General features: G+C 37.4%; 1 protein-coding gene and 1 non-coding gene across 2 annotated transcripts; both read left to right on the top strand.

The window, feature by feature from the left end:
- LOC132545049 (uncharacterized) lies at nt 1-3,825 on the top strand. The gene is made up of 2 exons (XM_060208717.1): nt 1-1,031; nt 2,487-3,825. Exons 1-2 carry the CDS (start codon nt 175-177, stop codon nt 3,823-3,825), a joined length of 2,196 nt encoding a protein of 731 aa, XP_060064700.1. The 5' UTR covers nt 1-174.
- Nucleotides 3,826-8,419: 4,594 nt separating this feature from the next.
- Trnay-gua (transfer RNA tyrosine (anticodon GUA)) lies at nt 8,420-8,509 on the top strand. Its single transcript is given in 2 exon segments — nt 8,420-8,456; nt 8,474-8,509. It is a non-coding gene; the product is annotated as a tRNA-Tyr (tRNA).
- The last annotated feature ends 3,903 nt before the right edge of the window (nt 8,510-12,412 follow it).

Here is a 12,412-nt window from a genome sequence, read left to right as displayed (position 1 = left end):
CGAAAGTTTTACCTGGATTTAGCGTCAAAAACACAACAACAAAATATACCAGACTTCACATGTAGCTGTGGCTAGTATAAACATCATTCTGTGGATAAAATCTACATATTATTCTATCGATCGGTGGTGTGTAGCGCTATGCTTGTGTAGTGTATATAGCTGCTACAGGGAACAATGGCGGACGAGGATTTTTCTACTAAAACAAGCTATTTAGACCGTTTTAGAAGCGCACAACATATTCGAGTGAACTGGAATGGAATTTTGAGTACGGATGTGGACCGATTTGTGAGTGGACATGCCGCTATTTTGAGTTGTGCTAAGGAGTTATTGCTATGTCCACTATTGTCTGCGGTGGCTAGTTGTATGGGTCCCAACACTGTCATTGATGTCAATTCACACTGGCAGGAAATCCCTGTTCTATGGACAGTCGTGGCTGCAAGGCGTGGCGAGAGAAAAACGACGGTCTTCAGAAAAGTGAAAAACGAAAACTCAAAACTTGAACAAGAGATTGGGGCTTTGAACAGTGTTAATAGCGACCAATCTGTCCCTAGGCTGATTATTGATGAACAGAATATTAAAAGACTGCTTCAGTCAGATGAGGACATGTCGTCAGATCACCACAGTGCCATAAGTTCTGTTTATGTTATTTTAGACGATTTTGGATCTTGGTTTACACGCAAAGAATTTGAAGCAGAAATTAAGCCCGTCGTTTTAAGACGATTGTATGATGGGCCTGATCTCCCAGCGACGAACCAAAGTTATCAAAAGCACAATAACAAATATATAACTTTTTCTGCAAATGCTCAAGCCTTGGACCTTTCCGCTTTGTTTGATCGTGAAGATACAGAAGGACTTCTTGAGAGAACCCTGTTTTTATGCGCACCTGACTGGTATCCGTCCACTGAAAAGAGTGAAGAAGCGACACATAACTCACCGTCTATACAGTCTGTCCTATCGTCCGTCCGTAACCTTCACCAGGTTCAAAACATCACCTACACGTTCAGTCCAGACGGACAAACAGAATTACAGAAGTATGTATATATGATATATAATGTGTGTTGTATCTAGCCAGAACTTTAACACATTTGATGTGTATCTAACTTGTTCTGTTGATGTGTCCTCCAATGACGAACAGTTACAGAAATAGAGAGAAAAATATACTAACAATTTTAACAATACTGAAGGAAAGTAACTTAAGTATAGATATTCAAGGGTACTGGTGTTCTTTGTATTTAGTGTACTATATTAGACCCAGTGTACTTTACACTTTGTAGATAAGTACTGCGTGTTATAGCTAGTGTACTTGATAACACGCTGTAGAGTAATTTATGATGCATTGTGAATAGTGTACTTAATTATACACGGTATGTAGTGTAATTTATGATACAATCTATATAGCGAACTTTATCATACACTGTATATAAAATATTGCACTTAATGTTATACTGTATATTGTGTACTATATAATAAATAGTGTATTTAATGATACACTATATAGCGGACTTTGAGATACACTGTATATAGTATACTTAATGTTACATTGTATATTGTGTACTATATAATACATTGTATATAGTGTATTTAATGATACACTATATAGCGGACTTTGCGATACACTGTATATAGTATACTTAATGTTACATTGTATATTGTGTACTGTATAATATATTGTATATAGTGTATTTAATGATACACTATGTAGCGGACTTTGAGATACACTGTATATAGTATACTTAAAGTTACATTGTACGCTGATATACTCTTTATGTTTACTTTATGATGTATAGTGTACTTTTTGTGTAGTATCTACTCTACTTTATATAAGTGTATTTTGAATTCGGTCTTCATATCTTAAAGTCGTCATATCTATTGTACTTCAAAGTATCTTGTTTTATGAATTTCTAGATTCTATGTGTAGTACATGTTTCATCTCGTATTCTCTAAATCAGTTCCTCTTTATGTCCATGTTTAATGTTTAGTATAATAATACATTATATTATATTGTCTACTTCTTTCCCATCAATCTTGATCTTTATTATGACGAGTTCGTGTTATTAGATAGTGTGAGGATAAATATAATAATATTTGACCACATATTATGATAAAGTCGTCATGTATTTCGATAATGGAACTGATCACTCAAAATCCAATACAGATCTAGAATTTTCTGTCATTACAAAAAGGTTTGGATAAACTGGATTTATAGTAAATTATTTATAGATGTTTGTATAAACGTGCTGTTTTTGGGATCAAATTTTCTTGTTTCGATGGCGGCAATGGATTTTTGTTATGTTGTAATTTTTACAAAAGTATCATGTTTTGGCACGTGTTGATCGATTGAACCTATTCTGTTTTGTAAAAATACCTGATGTGATGACTCATCTTATCATTCAACCTGTATCAAATAATACTAATACTTATTTATATTTATTAATGACAAGTTGAGTTCTATATTTCACTCATGGTTGTGACGGCTTCCATTTCAGGTGTTTTGATGATCTTCACAACATTAAAGGCAGGTTTGCAGATCACGAAAAATGCCGAGGATCGGTTAACTTCGCTTCCGGTCACGTGGTTAGATTATGTGCCGTACTAACAGCACTGAAGAATGGCCTAGCAATGGTTAATCGCGGATCATTCCTACCTCCTAGGATAATTGACCAAGATACGGTTCGGAATGCCTACTCCCTTGTTCGTGTTATCATTCAACAAAAGATTGCGTTGCTACTCGGTCCGCCGAAAGAAGAGCATGATAGCAATAGATCGATTCATTCCCGTCAATCAGAGCTGACAGCTATGGCAGACGAAGAGTTTGAATCCACAGATTCCAAGAATTTCAAAGTGACAACATCATGTATAGAAAACGAGGGAATGGACACTAAAGATGTTATAGAAATAGAGGACAAGGAAGAGGACTACGACAACGACGATTATATTCCACGAACAGCAACTGTGAGCAAGATCGATCTGTCAAACGTGCCGTCCAGCTCATTAGACTTTCAGATCTCCGACATTAGGTCTGAACCTTACGTCCCATCAAGTAACGACATTATGATACTTCGTGACGGTTATACAACATCTTATGCAGCCCCGAGACCACACAACCTGACCACGCCCTCTGGCGGACCAGTGTTTCCCGATCAGCAAATGGACGTAGGACAAATAAGTAATTTGATTTCGGGGAACTCCTCACTTGCCACGGCCACTAGTGCATATTCTCAACAGAACTTCGATAATCAAACTCCTGTCCCAGTATCCATTCCGAATTTGAATCTTTTGGCACGTGACCAGAAACCATCAAATGTCGGAGCTTCAAGCTCAGGACAAAATCCTCAAACGAACTTTAGACCAATACCCAGACAGATATTCGCCAACAAAGCCAAACTGAACAACAAGTACTCCAGTAATCTTTACAAAATGCCAGATAGTGAATTCCTATTCAAATGTTGTCAAAAGATTCGGAAACTCATGACTTCGAAAGGACGAATTGTAACAGCGTCACACGCCTGCCAGTACCGCCTATTTCCACCCGTGCCACTGGAACAGCGCATGTCTTCACCAAGGACAACACATCCAGCCTGGGCAGCTACAAAGTTCTTTGAAAAACTCGAATCGTTAGGGCTTGGCTGTTTGTTGGTGTTTAGAGGACAGTCTATCAAATTTCAGAAGAACAAACTGGAAGATATGACAGACGAGGCCCGTCAAATTCTTGTCAAGATTCGACTCTCTGAACAAGATTATGTCGACTCATTCACGACCACGGGTCGGCAGCCTGCCTTTTCCTTTGATCCTCACATCCAAGGGGACCCTGCCAAAGATGTATAACTTCTGTTAAGTATTGCAGGTGGGAGGGGGCGGGCTCTTACTGGTCAGTGTTACTGTTACAAGTGACACCGTATCTCTGCTGACCAGCATTATTAAGGTTTCCTGGAAATAAATTGGCCATACTTTATATTGCAGTCATTTGTTGTCGATATGTTCGTCAGTAAGGTAAATCCAATTTACTTGCCCTGTAAAAGAAATTTAATTACACACGTGTACCTTTCTGGTCACCAGCAGTGGTCTATTACCGTGTACCTTTCTGGTCACCAGCAGTGGTCTATTACCGTGTACCTTTCTGGTCACCAGCAGTATCAGCATGATGAAAGGTATTTAGAATATTCTAGTGTTGGTAAATTTTTGAAATGAAGTGGTATATTGTACGCCATACTTCGAGTAAAAAATTGTTTTAAAAAGATTGTACGAAAGACACGCATGACGATAAAAACTATTTTACAAAAAAACCACGTATGATTTCTGTCAAACATGTCCAGTCTGACAACGAATAAAGAATGCTCGACATATTGTTTCAGAAACAAAGAGACAACACCATTTTGCATCATTAAACCCCTGCAATGGTATCTTTCAGTTGGAATTCAGAATATGACTCCTTAACTTTTTTAATCTCTGGAAACTTAGAATGTTTATCTCCATATCTCTCGGCCCTTGGAGTCTGGTCACTAACTCTGGGAAATCAGAATGGGTGACTGTACAAAAAAAACCCACAAAAGTGAATAGATCTTCAGTCTTAATTTTCTAAAATTGTTTAAAATGTCATTGACGTATGTTAATAGTTTAAAACTATCGCTATATCATATTGTTTCTAAAGACGGCACTCGAACCGACCCGGGAAATTAGTAAAGGGAAAAGATAAACCACAAAAGAAACGGAGATAAGAAGATCTTTTGTCGACGTCCTAATACTGTAGGTTACAAGACCCCTACACTAGCTAGTGCGAAAGTCAGCAGTAAAAAAATTCACAAATTATTCCAAATATACTCAACAAAAAGGAAACGCCACACAATTAAATTATGCAATCAAAAACCTATGATATTCTGAGATATTTGTACATAATTTTATATGAATGTGAAGGGACAAATCTACTCTTTACAATACTGTAGAAGAAAAGTTTGTGTGACGTTCCTCGTGTCGTCAGTAGTTCATCAAAGTGGGATACGCGTGGAAAATAAAATGACAATTCAGTACCTGGTGTGGGCACCTCTAGCACGAATCCAAATAGACCGCTCCTGGGACGATCGGAAACTGATCCAGTAGCATGGGAACGTGTAAAAAGACAGTTAATTGTACAAGAGGCGACAGCAGTTTGACTATGATCATCCATTAACATCGCAATTGCGAGACTTAAGAATCTCACAAAGTCAGACGATGACATTGTCATGCTTGGCTGATTTTAGGGTAGTTTGTCGAGAAGGGAGATCATGCTTGATGTAATACCTGACCAAATATTTCGTCATTTCTTTACAGCTAAGGTGTACTGCAGGGGAGAACTTTATGCTTTCATTTTTTGTGGAGTATACATTACCTGCTAGGGTGAAGAAATGAGCAAACTTTCAGCCTAAGACTGGATAATGGTTCATTAAGCTGGTTGTAGAAACGCCGAGGCTTTCAAGAGGATGCTGTTGCGGTATTCCGGTTACCCTGGGAGTATGTTTACAATGGCGCCGCTGAAACTATCAACTTTATATAGGTAGTAATATAGCCCTGAGTCTTTCATCAGTGATAAAGAGACCGATAAACTTCCAAGAATAATATGTTATAGAAAAAAAAACGAAAAAAATCTATATAACAGACTAAAGACTAGGCTCCGGGTTGTTCAATGGCTGATTAGGGGATAACCAGGCGTTCGGCTCTGGTTGTTCAATGGGTGGTTAGAGATAACCAGGCGTTCGGCTCCGGGTTGTTCAATGGCTGGTTAGAATTAACCAGGCGTTCAGCTCTGGCTTGTTCAATGGCTGGTTAGAATTAACCAGGCGTTCGGCTCTGGTTGTTCAATGGCTGGTTAGAATTAACCAGGCGTTCAGCTCTGGCTTGTTCAATGGCTGGTTAGAGATAACCAGGCGTTCGTCTCCGGGTTGTTCAATGGCTGATTAGAGATAACCAGGCGTTCGGCTCTGGTTGTTCAATGGCTGGTTAGAATTAACCAGGCGTTCAGCTCTGGCTTGTTCAATGGCTGGTTAGAGATAACCAGGCGTTCGGCTCCGAGTTGTTCAATGGCTGGTTAGAGATAATCAGGCGTTCGGCTCTGGTTGTTCAATGGCTGGTTAGAGATAATCACGCGTTCGGCTCCGGTTGTTCAATGGCTGGTTAGAGATAATCAGGCATTCGGCTCCGGTTGTTCAATGGCTGGTTAGACAAAACCAGGCGTTCGGCTCCGGTTGTTCAATGGCTGGTTAGAGATAATCAGGCATTCGGCTCCGGTTGTTCAATGGCTGGTTAGACAAAACCAGGCGTTCGGCTCCGGTTGTTCAATGGCTGGTTAGAGATAATCACGCGTTCGGCTCCGGTTGTTCAATGGCTGGTTAGAGATAATCAGGCGTTCGGCCCCGGTTGCTCAATGGCTGGTTATACATAACCAGGCGTTCGGCTCCGGTTGTTCAATGGCTGGTTAGAGATAATCACGCGTTCGGCTCCGGTTGCTCAATGGCTGGTTAGAGATAATCACGCGTTCGGCTCCGGTTGCTCAATGACTGGTTAGAGATAATCACGCGTTCGGCTCCGGTTGCTCAATGGCTGGTTAGAGATAATCAGGCGTTCGGCTCTGGTTGTTCAATGGCTGGTTAGAGATAATCAGGCGTTCGGCTCCGGGTTGTTCAATGGCTGGTTAGACATAACCAGGCGTTCGGCTCCGGTTGTTCAATGGCTGGTTAGAGATAATCACGCGTTCGGCTCCGGTTGCTCAATGGCTGGTTAGAGATAATCAGGCGTTCGGCTCCGGGTTGTTCAATGGCTGGTTAGACATAACCAGGCGTTCGGCTCCGGTTGTTCAATGGCTGGTTAGAGATAATCACGCGTTCGGCTCCGGTTGCTCAGTGGCTGGTTAGAGATAATCAGGCGTTCGGCTCCGGTTGCTCAATGGCTGGTTAGAGATAACCAGAAGAAGTTCTTGAACATTTTCGAATATGAATCAAACAGAATTGTAAACAATTTTATGGTGAATGACCAGATTGATCTGTTTAGTATGTTAATTTTACTCTTGCTTTGTTCACTGGCCACTGGTCTAACTAATCTTTGAGCAACTGGGACAAGTGGGAGTATTACGAGAACAAGAATTACATGCTTTGCATGTATTGAAACTATATATGCCCTAACAAGGCAAAATAACCTTACCGCCATAATACACCATTCATATAACTGGTGAGACAGGTATGAAAGCGAGTGTGAAACATGTGTAAAACATTTGTGAAAGGTTGTGAGACTGCGAGGGAAAAGGTCTTTAACGTCTCGCTAGTTATTGGTGGAATGCCGTACATTGTACTTCATGGTTCATTTTTGTTTTTCAATGATAACATTTAAATTCAATTTTGCAGTACAATTTTTGCAGACAAACTAGCATTGAAGATCGCTGAGTGTCAACAACCAACCTACTTTAAAATTTATGATCTCGCCCTCCGTGTCATTTAAAGATAATCAATAAAAACAAACAATCGGCGATAGCGATTCCGATAAGTATATCGAACACTGCGGATAATTTATACACGATCGTACGCTATGATAAATAGATATGATTATATTTAGCAAGTCTACCCTAACAACGCTCTTCCAAAGTTTGTACCGCTTAAATTCTAATGACTTTTACTGTCAAAAGCTTTACTATAACATACAAATACACATTATGTATTGTTTTGTTTTGTCCTGATTTAAATCCGAACTGAGTATCTGTAACAATATTGGATCTTAAACTCCATTCCAATAAATGACTCGGGGGGGGGGATCAATATTCAATCAAACTGTAGATTACACTGAAAATTTCTGTCTCTAATATGAAATTTAATGTCAATATTCACATTTATTATGATGTTATTGATATTTTTACTGATAACGTTCATTCTGAAATGACGTCCAATCGACTTTTTATATCGGCTTAGAATCCAGAATAACACGGACTAGGCAGTGACGTATATTTGTGGGTAGCATTACCTTATATTACAAAACATTACTGCTTGGTTCTGTCACACACTTAATCTATATACCGTTTATTAAAGCTGAGGTCTACACATGCTGTTTATGTCTCTACTGAAAGTTAAACACGGATTCTTAAGTAACTAAATTAGTGCGATCGATCGATTCTATAATTTATCAAAATCGCCTGAGTCTGTGCCATGGCCCAATGCGAGTTGTCTTTCTTTGAATTGAAGTCGTTTGCTGAGCGGAGTAGTCGAGCGAGACGACGAAGCTTAACTTTCGCTAAACCAGTGTACCAGTATACACTTTTATCACTTTCACACAAAAAGAAAAATACTTTTTGATTTTATATCATAGAAAAAGTAAGAGAATGGTGGATGTTCCATGTATACAAAAACAGCGGACAGGAAGTGATATTCATCAAGTACGACAATATTTTCTTCCTACGTTAATATCTCCCGTGATAGCTCAGTTGGTAGAGCGGAGGACTGTAGTGGTATAAGTCAAAGCTATCCTTAGGTCGCTGGTTCGACTCCGGCTCGCGGGATTTCTTTTTCTTTTCTAAAATTTTTCTTGAAAAAATATGCAATACGAATGATCCCCCAATTAAATGGAGACTATTAATCAATTTTCTACTTAAATAATAAGACAAATTGTACCACATTTGGTGTATCTAACTAAATATGTTAAGGTCTAACAGCTAAAGTTTCTGATACATAACTTTTGTTGTGATGATGATTTTCTAACCGGTGAGATGATAGAAAGCAATGAAAAGCTAAAAATAGTGTGTTACGGTTTCTTTTACCTCTGCAGGCATCAGAATATTATGCATATACATATGCCATTTTTTTTTAAAGAACAGGCATTTCTTGTTATTTTTGAAATGGGGTAACTGTGCTTAAATTTTAGATATTTTCACCGCAATATCCATTTATTTCATGGTCATGTAACAAACTGAAATATTCAATTTTGGGTCCTGAAATTTGAAGAAAGAATTGACTCAGTTTTTTTGAAATGGTGGGTCTGGCTCCTATGGGGCCTGAGGAGCTGGGCCTCATAGGGTATAAAGCAAAGTCTTTTAATCCTTTTCCTTTTGTTGGAACAACTGGAATTTTTACAACTTTGATCAGAAGCTTACATGAATAGAGGACCTTGGCCCTCAAGATATATATATATAAAAATTCCTTAAAATCCCTCTTCTGTAGGGAATTTACATATTTGCATAAATTTGGTCAGAAGCATCTTTGGGAAAAGTAGACCTAATTGTGTATGAATGGAGGATCTTGGCCACAAAGGGCCAAGCATGGGAAATAGAGTAACAGATTTAAAAGTTTTTTTCTTTTAGGATGAAGGTGTATTGAATTTTGGCAAGAAGCATCCTTGGGGGAAGAGGAAACCAAATTGTATAAATTGATGGGCCAGAGAGTGCAGGGCTTGAGATGGAATATACAGGAATATAAATATAAAATTCTTCTTCTTTCATCAAATTTGGACAGCAGGACATTTTAGGGAATTCATTTCATATATAGGAAGGATATGTGCCCCTGAAATCAGAGCCTATTATGGGAAATTCTTTTTTAGAAGCAATGAAAGAAATTTATCTAGATTTGGTTAGAGGCATCCTTGGGTGAATTGGATTCCCACACACTGACCCTCACACCCTCACACTTACACATTGGCACAATAGACACACACTGGAGTAAGTTGTTTTAATTCCTCTTTTATCTGTTGGGATGATGGGATTTGCTCCTTATCTGGTCAGAAGTAATCCTTGGGGAAGAAGAACCCACTCTGTATGGAAGAGTCCCATAAATGGGTCCAATGCCCATTGGAGAACATGGATGGAGCCTAATACAGGCAAACAGGGAATAAGGAGGAATAGCTTTAAAATCATTCATCTTTTGTTGGGATGAAGATATTTTGGCCAAATTATTCAGAAACATCCTTTGACTCAATTTAGTATGAATCATTAGTGTAGATTAAGGGGCAGTGCCAAACATAAACAATTTTGCAAAATTTTATAAATCCTTCTTCTGTACAAATCACAGAATTTTGTCATAATTTGGTATGAAACCGTTTTTTTTTGTGGTTTACAAGTTTTTTTTTACAAATGGTGGATCTGACCTCTCTAGCAACAAAGAGATGGGTCCCATTATGGAAAATAAAGGATTTCCAATTCAAAAGTTCATTGGTTGTGTCTGTGACTTTTGACAAACTTTTCATAAAAAAGATGCTCCAGTTGAGTTCACAGACATATCTTTGCACTGCCAACCAAAGAATGAAGATATGACATTATGTTTGGAAATAGGTTATAGTAGAGTACAAAGAGAAAAACCGAATAATCATATAGAGTATATTGGGGTTTTAGAGAAAAGAAAAACATTGTAATTTAATATATCATTTTAATTTTTCTACAAGAACAAGTTATAACAACAAAATCTTTGTCTTATTTGTATAAAATTATGCAAACAATAAAATATCTAACATATTGCTGGTGATATTTACAAACAAAAAATGTTGCACAAAGTAACAATTAAAATATAACATTGATTTACACCTCTCCAAAAATAGATATTTCACATTAAGTAATTCCCAATAATTCCCAATAGAACAAAATAGAAAAAAAAACATGCAAAGGCTTCCATACAACCAATGATTGGTTGTCACCTCCACAATGTTGGAGTCCTAACACATGCTAACCAAGACAACAAGGTAAATAAGCCTGCCCAAGGACACAGCCTCAACAGCACTGAACTGGCCTTGATCGTGGGGCCGTTTTACCAAGATACACTTCAAGAACACTATTAGTGGTGATATGAAGGTAAAAACTGCTATAAAGGCACTTTTGTACAACTTCACATCAGCCATATATTCTATCAATCTTTTTCATTATCAAGAGATCCCAGAGGGATCTTGGCGCCGACCATTGTTTGATGTTTATATGCTCTTTGAATGTTGGATCTTTTCCCTTCTTTTCTCTGTTTTCACTCTTAATGATAGGAAATTGGAACATTCCTTTGCAGAAATAGCAATAATAATATTAACCTGCCAAGATGGTCGCCTGGAAGCCATTTTGTTTTTCTTGATCAGTCCTAAAATCAAACAGCATAAGTAGAGACCAAAGGGAACCTACATATTAAATTTAAGAAAGATCCATCCTGTACTTCTCAAGAAATAGCGATAACAAAATTGTTTTTGGACGGACAGACTGACCACGGCCATAGAGTGATTTGAATAACCTACCATCTGATGATGGTGGGCTAAAATATATAAAAATGTATTATATGAAAAATTATAGACCACACGCTCAGTGTCTTTGATTATAAAGATATTAATTACTATAATATAAAGTTTGTTTCCTACCTTCTACATACTACATGTTGTAATGTATAGGTTTGTTTGGTATCAAATACAACACTATACAATATAGACAGTATTTTTATGAGGATAAAGAAAGACAAACGTAGCAAGCCATTTTAGTTTATCTGAATAAAAACACTTTTTGAAAATAAAAGTTCCAAGAAAATATACACAGGCAGTTTTGTTTTTGTTTCTAAAACTACTTAAATACTTTCAATAAAATTTGAACATTTATTTATATTTTCAAAAAATATTTTTCATACAGTTTAGGTGATTTGCACAATATCTACAAGTAAAAATATACCTGTTTTCCATCATTGTCAGAATTCAGAAAATATATGTGATAGGTGTATACAATTCCAGCTGTAAGATAAAAAGAATTCATAAAGATATTACTTCAGGATAAAGTGAAATTTGGAAAATCCAATATACTGTATAGTTGTTTAATATCTAATTTTTCCATCAGCTTTTATCAAGGAATACATGAATACCGGATATTTCTTATATTTTGATTCACTTTAAAATAATGTGATGGCTATCTATTTTCTTATTTCCTTACCACAAACAAACCAAAGTTAAACAAACATAACCAACTCTACACTGCCTTTGGGGAGCCCACCAGATGGACAGTTCTGATACGAGACACAACGTGAAGCACTAGTATGAGTATATGAACTCTGTATGTTGATGAAGTGTTGCTTTTGTACATGTAACATTATTATTATTCAACATGTAATAAACATAGCTGTTACCAACAAGTACGGTGTGTTTACGCCTACTGTGTAACAATAGACATCAGCCGCCTTGTATTATACAACATACTACAGAAAAAAGATAGACATCAGCTGTATTATACAACATACTCCAGATCAAAGATAGACATCAACTGTCTTGTATTATACAACATATTGTAGATCAAAGATAGACATCAGCTGTCTTGTATTATACAACATACTGTAGATCAAAGTTAGACATCAGCTGTATTATACAACATACTCCAGATCAAAGATAGACATCAGCTGTCTTGTATTATACAACATATTGTAGATCAAAGATAGACATCAGCTGTCTTGTATTATACAACATTCTG

This window comes from Ylistrum balloti, unplaced genomic scaffold (genome assembly GCF_031769215.1).
Source record: "Ylistrum balloti isolate Yb309-2 unplaced genomic scaffold, AGI_CSIRO_Ybal_v1 Utg369820, whole genome shotgun sequence".
Taxonomy (NCBI): domain Eukaryota; kingdom Metazoa; phylum Mollusca; class Bivalvia; order Pectinida; family Pectinidae; genus Ylistrum; species Ylistrum balloti.
Note: the sequence above shows the minus strand (reverse complement) of the source record. Positions and strands in the feature narration are given on the sequence as shown.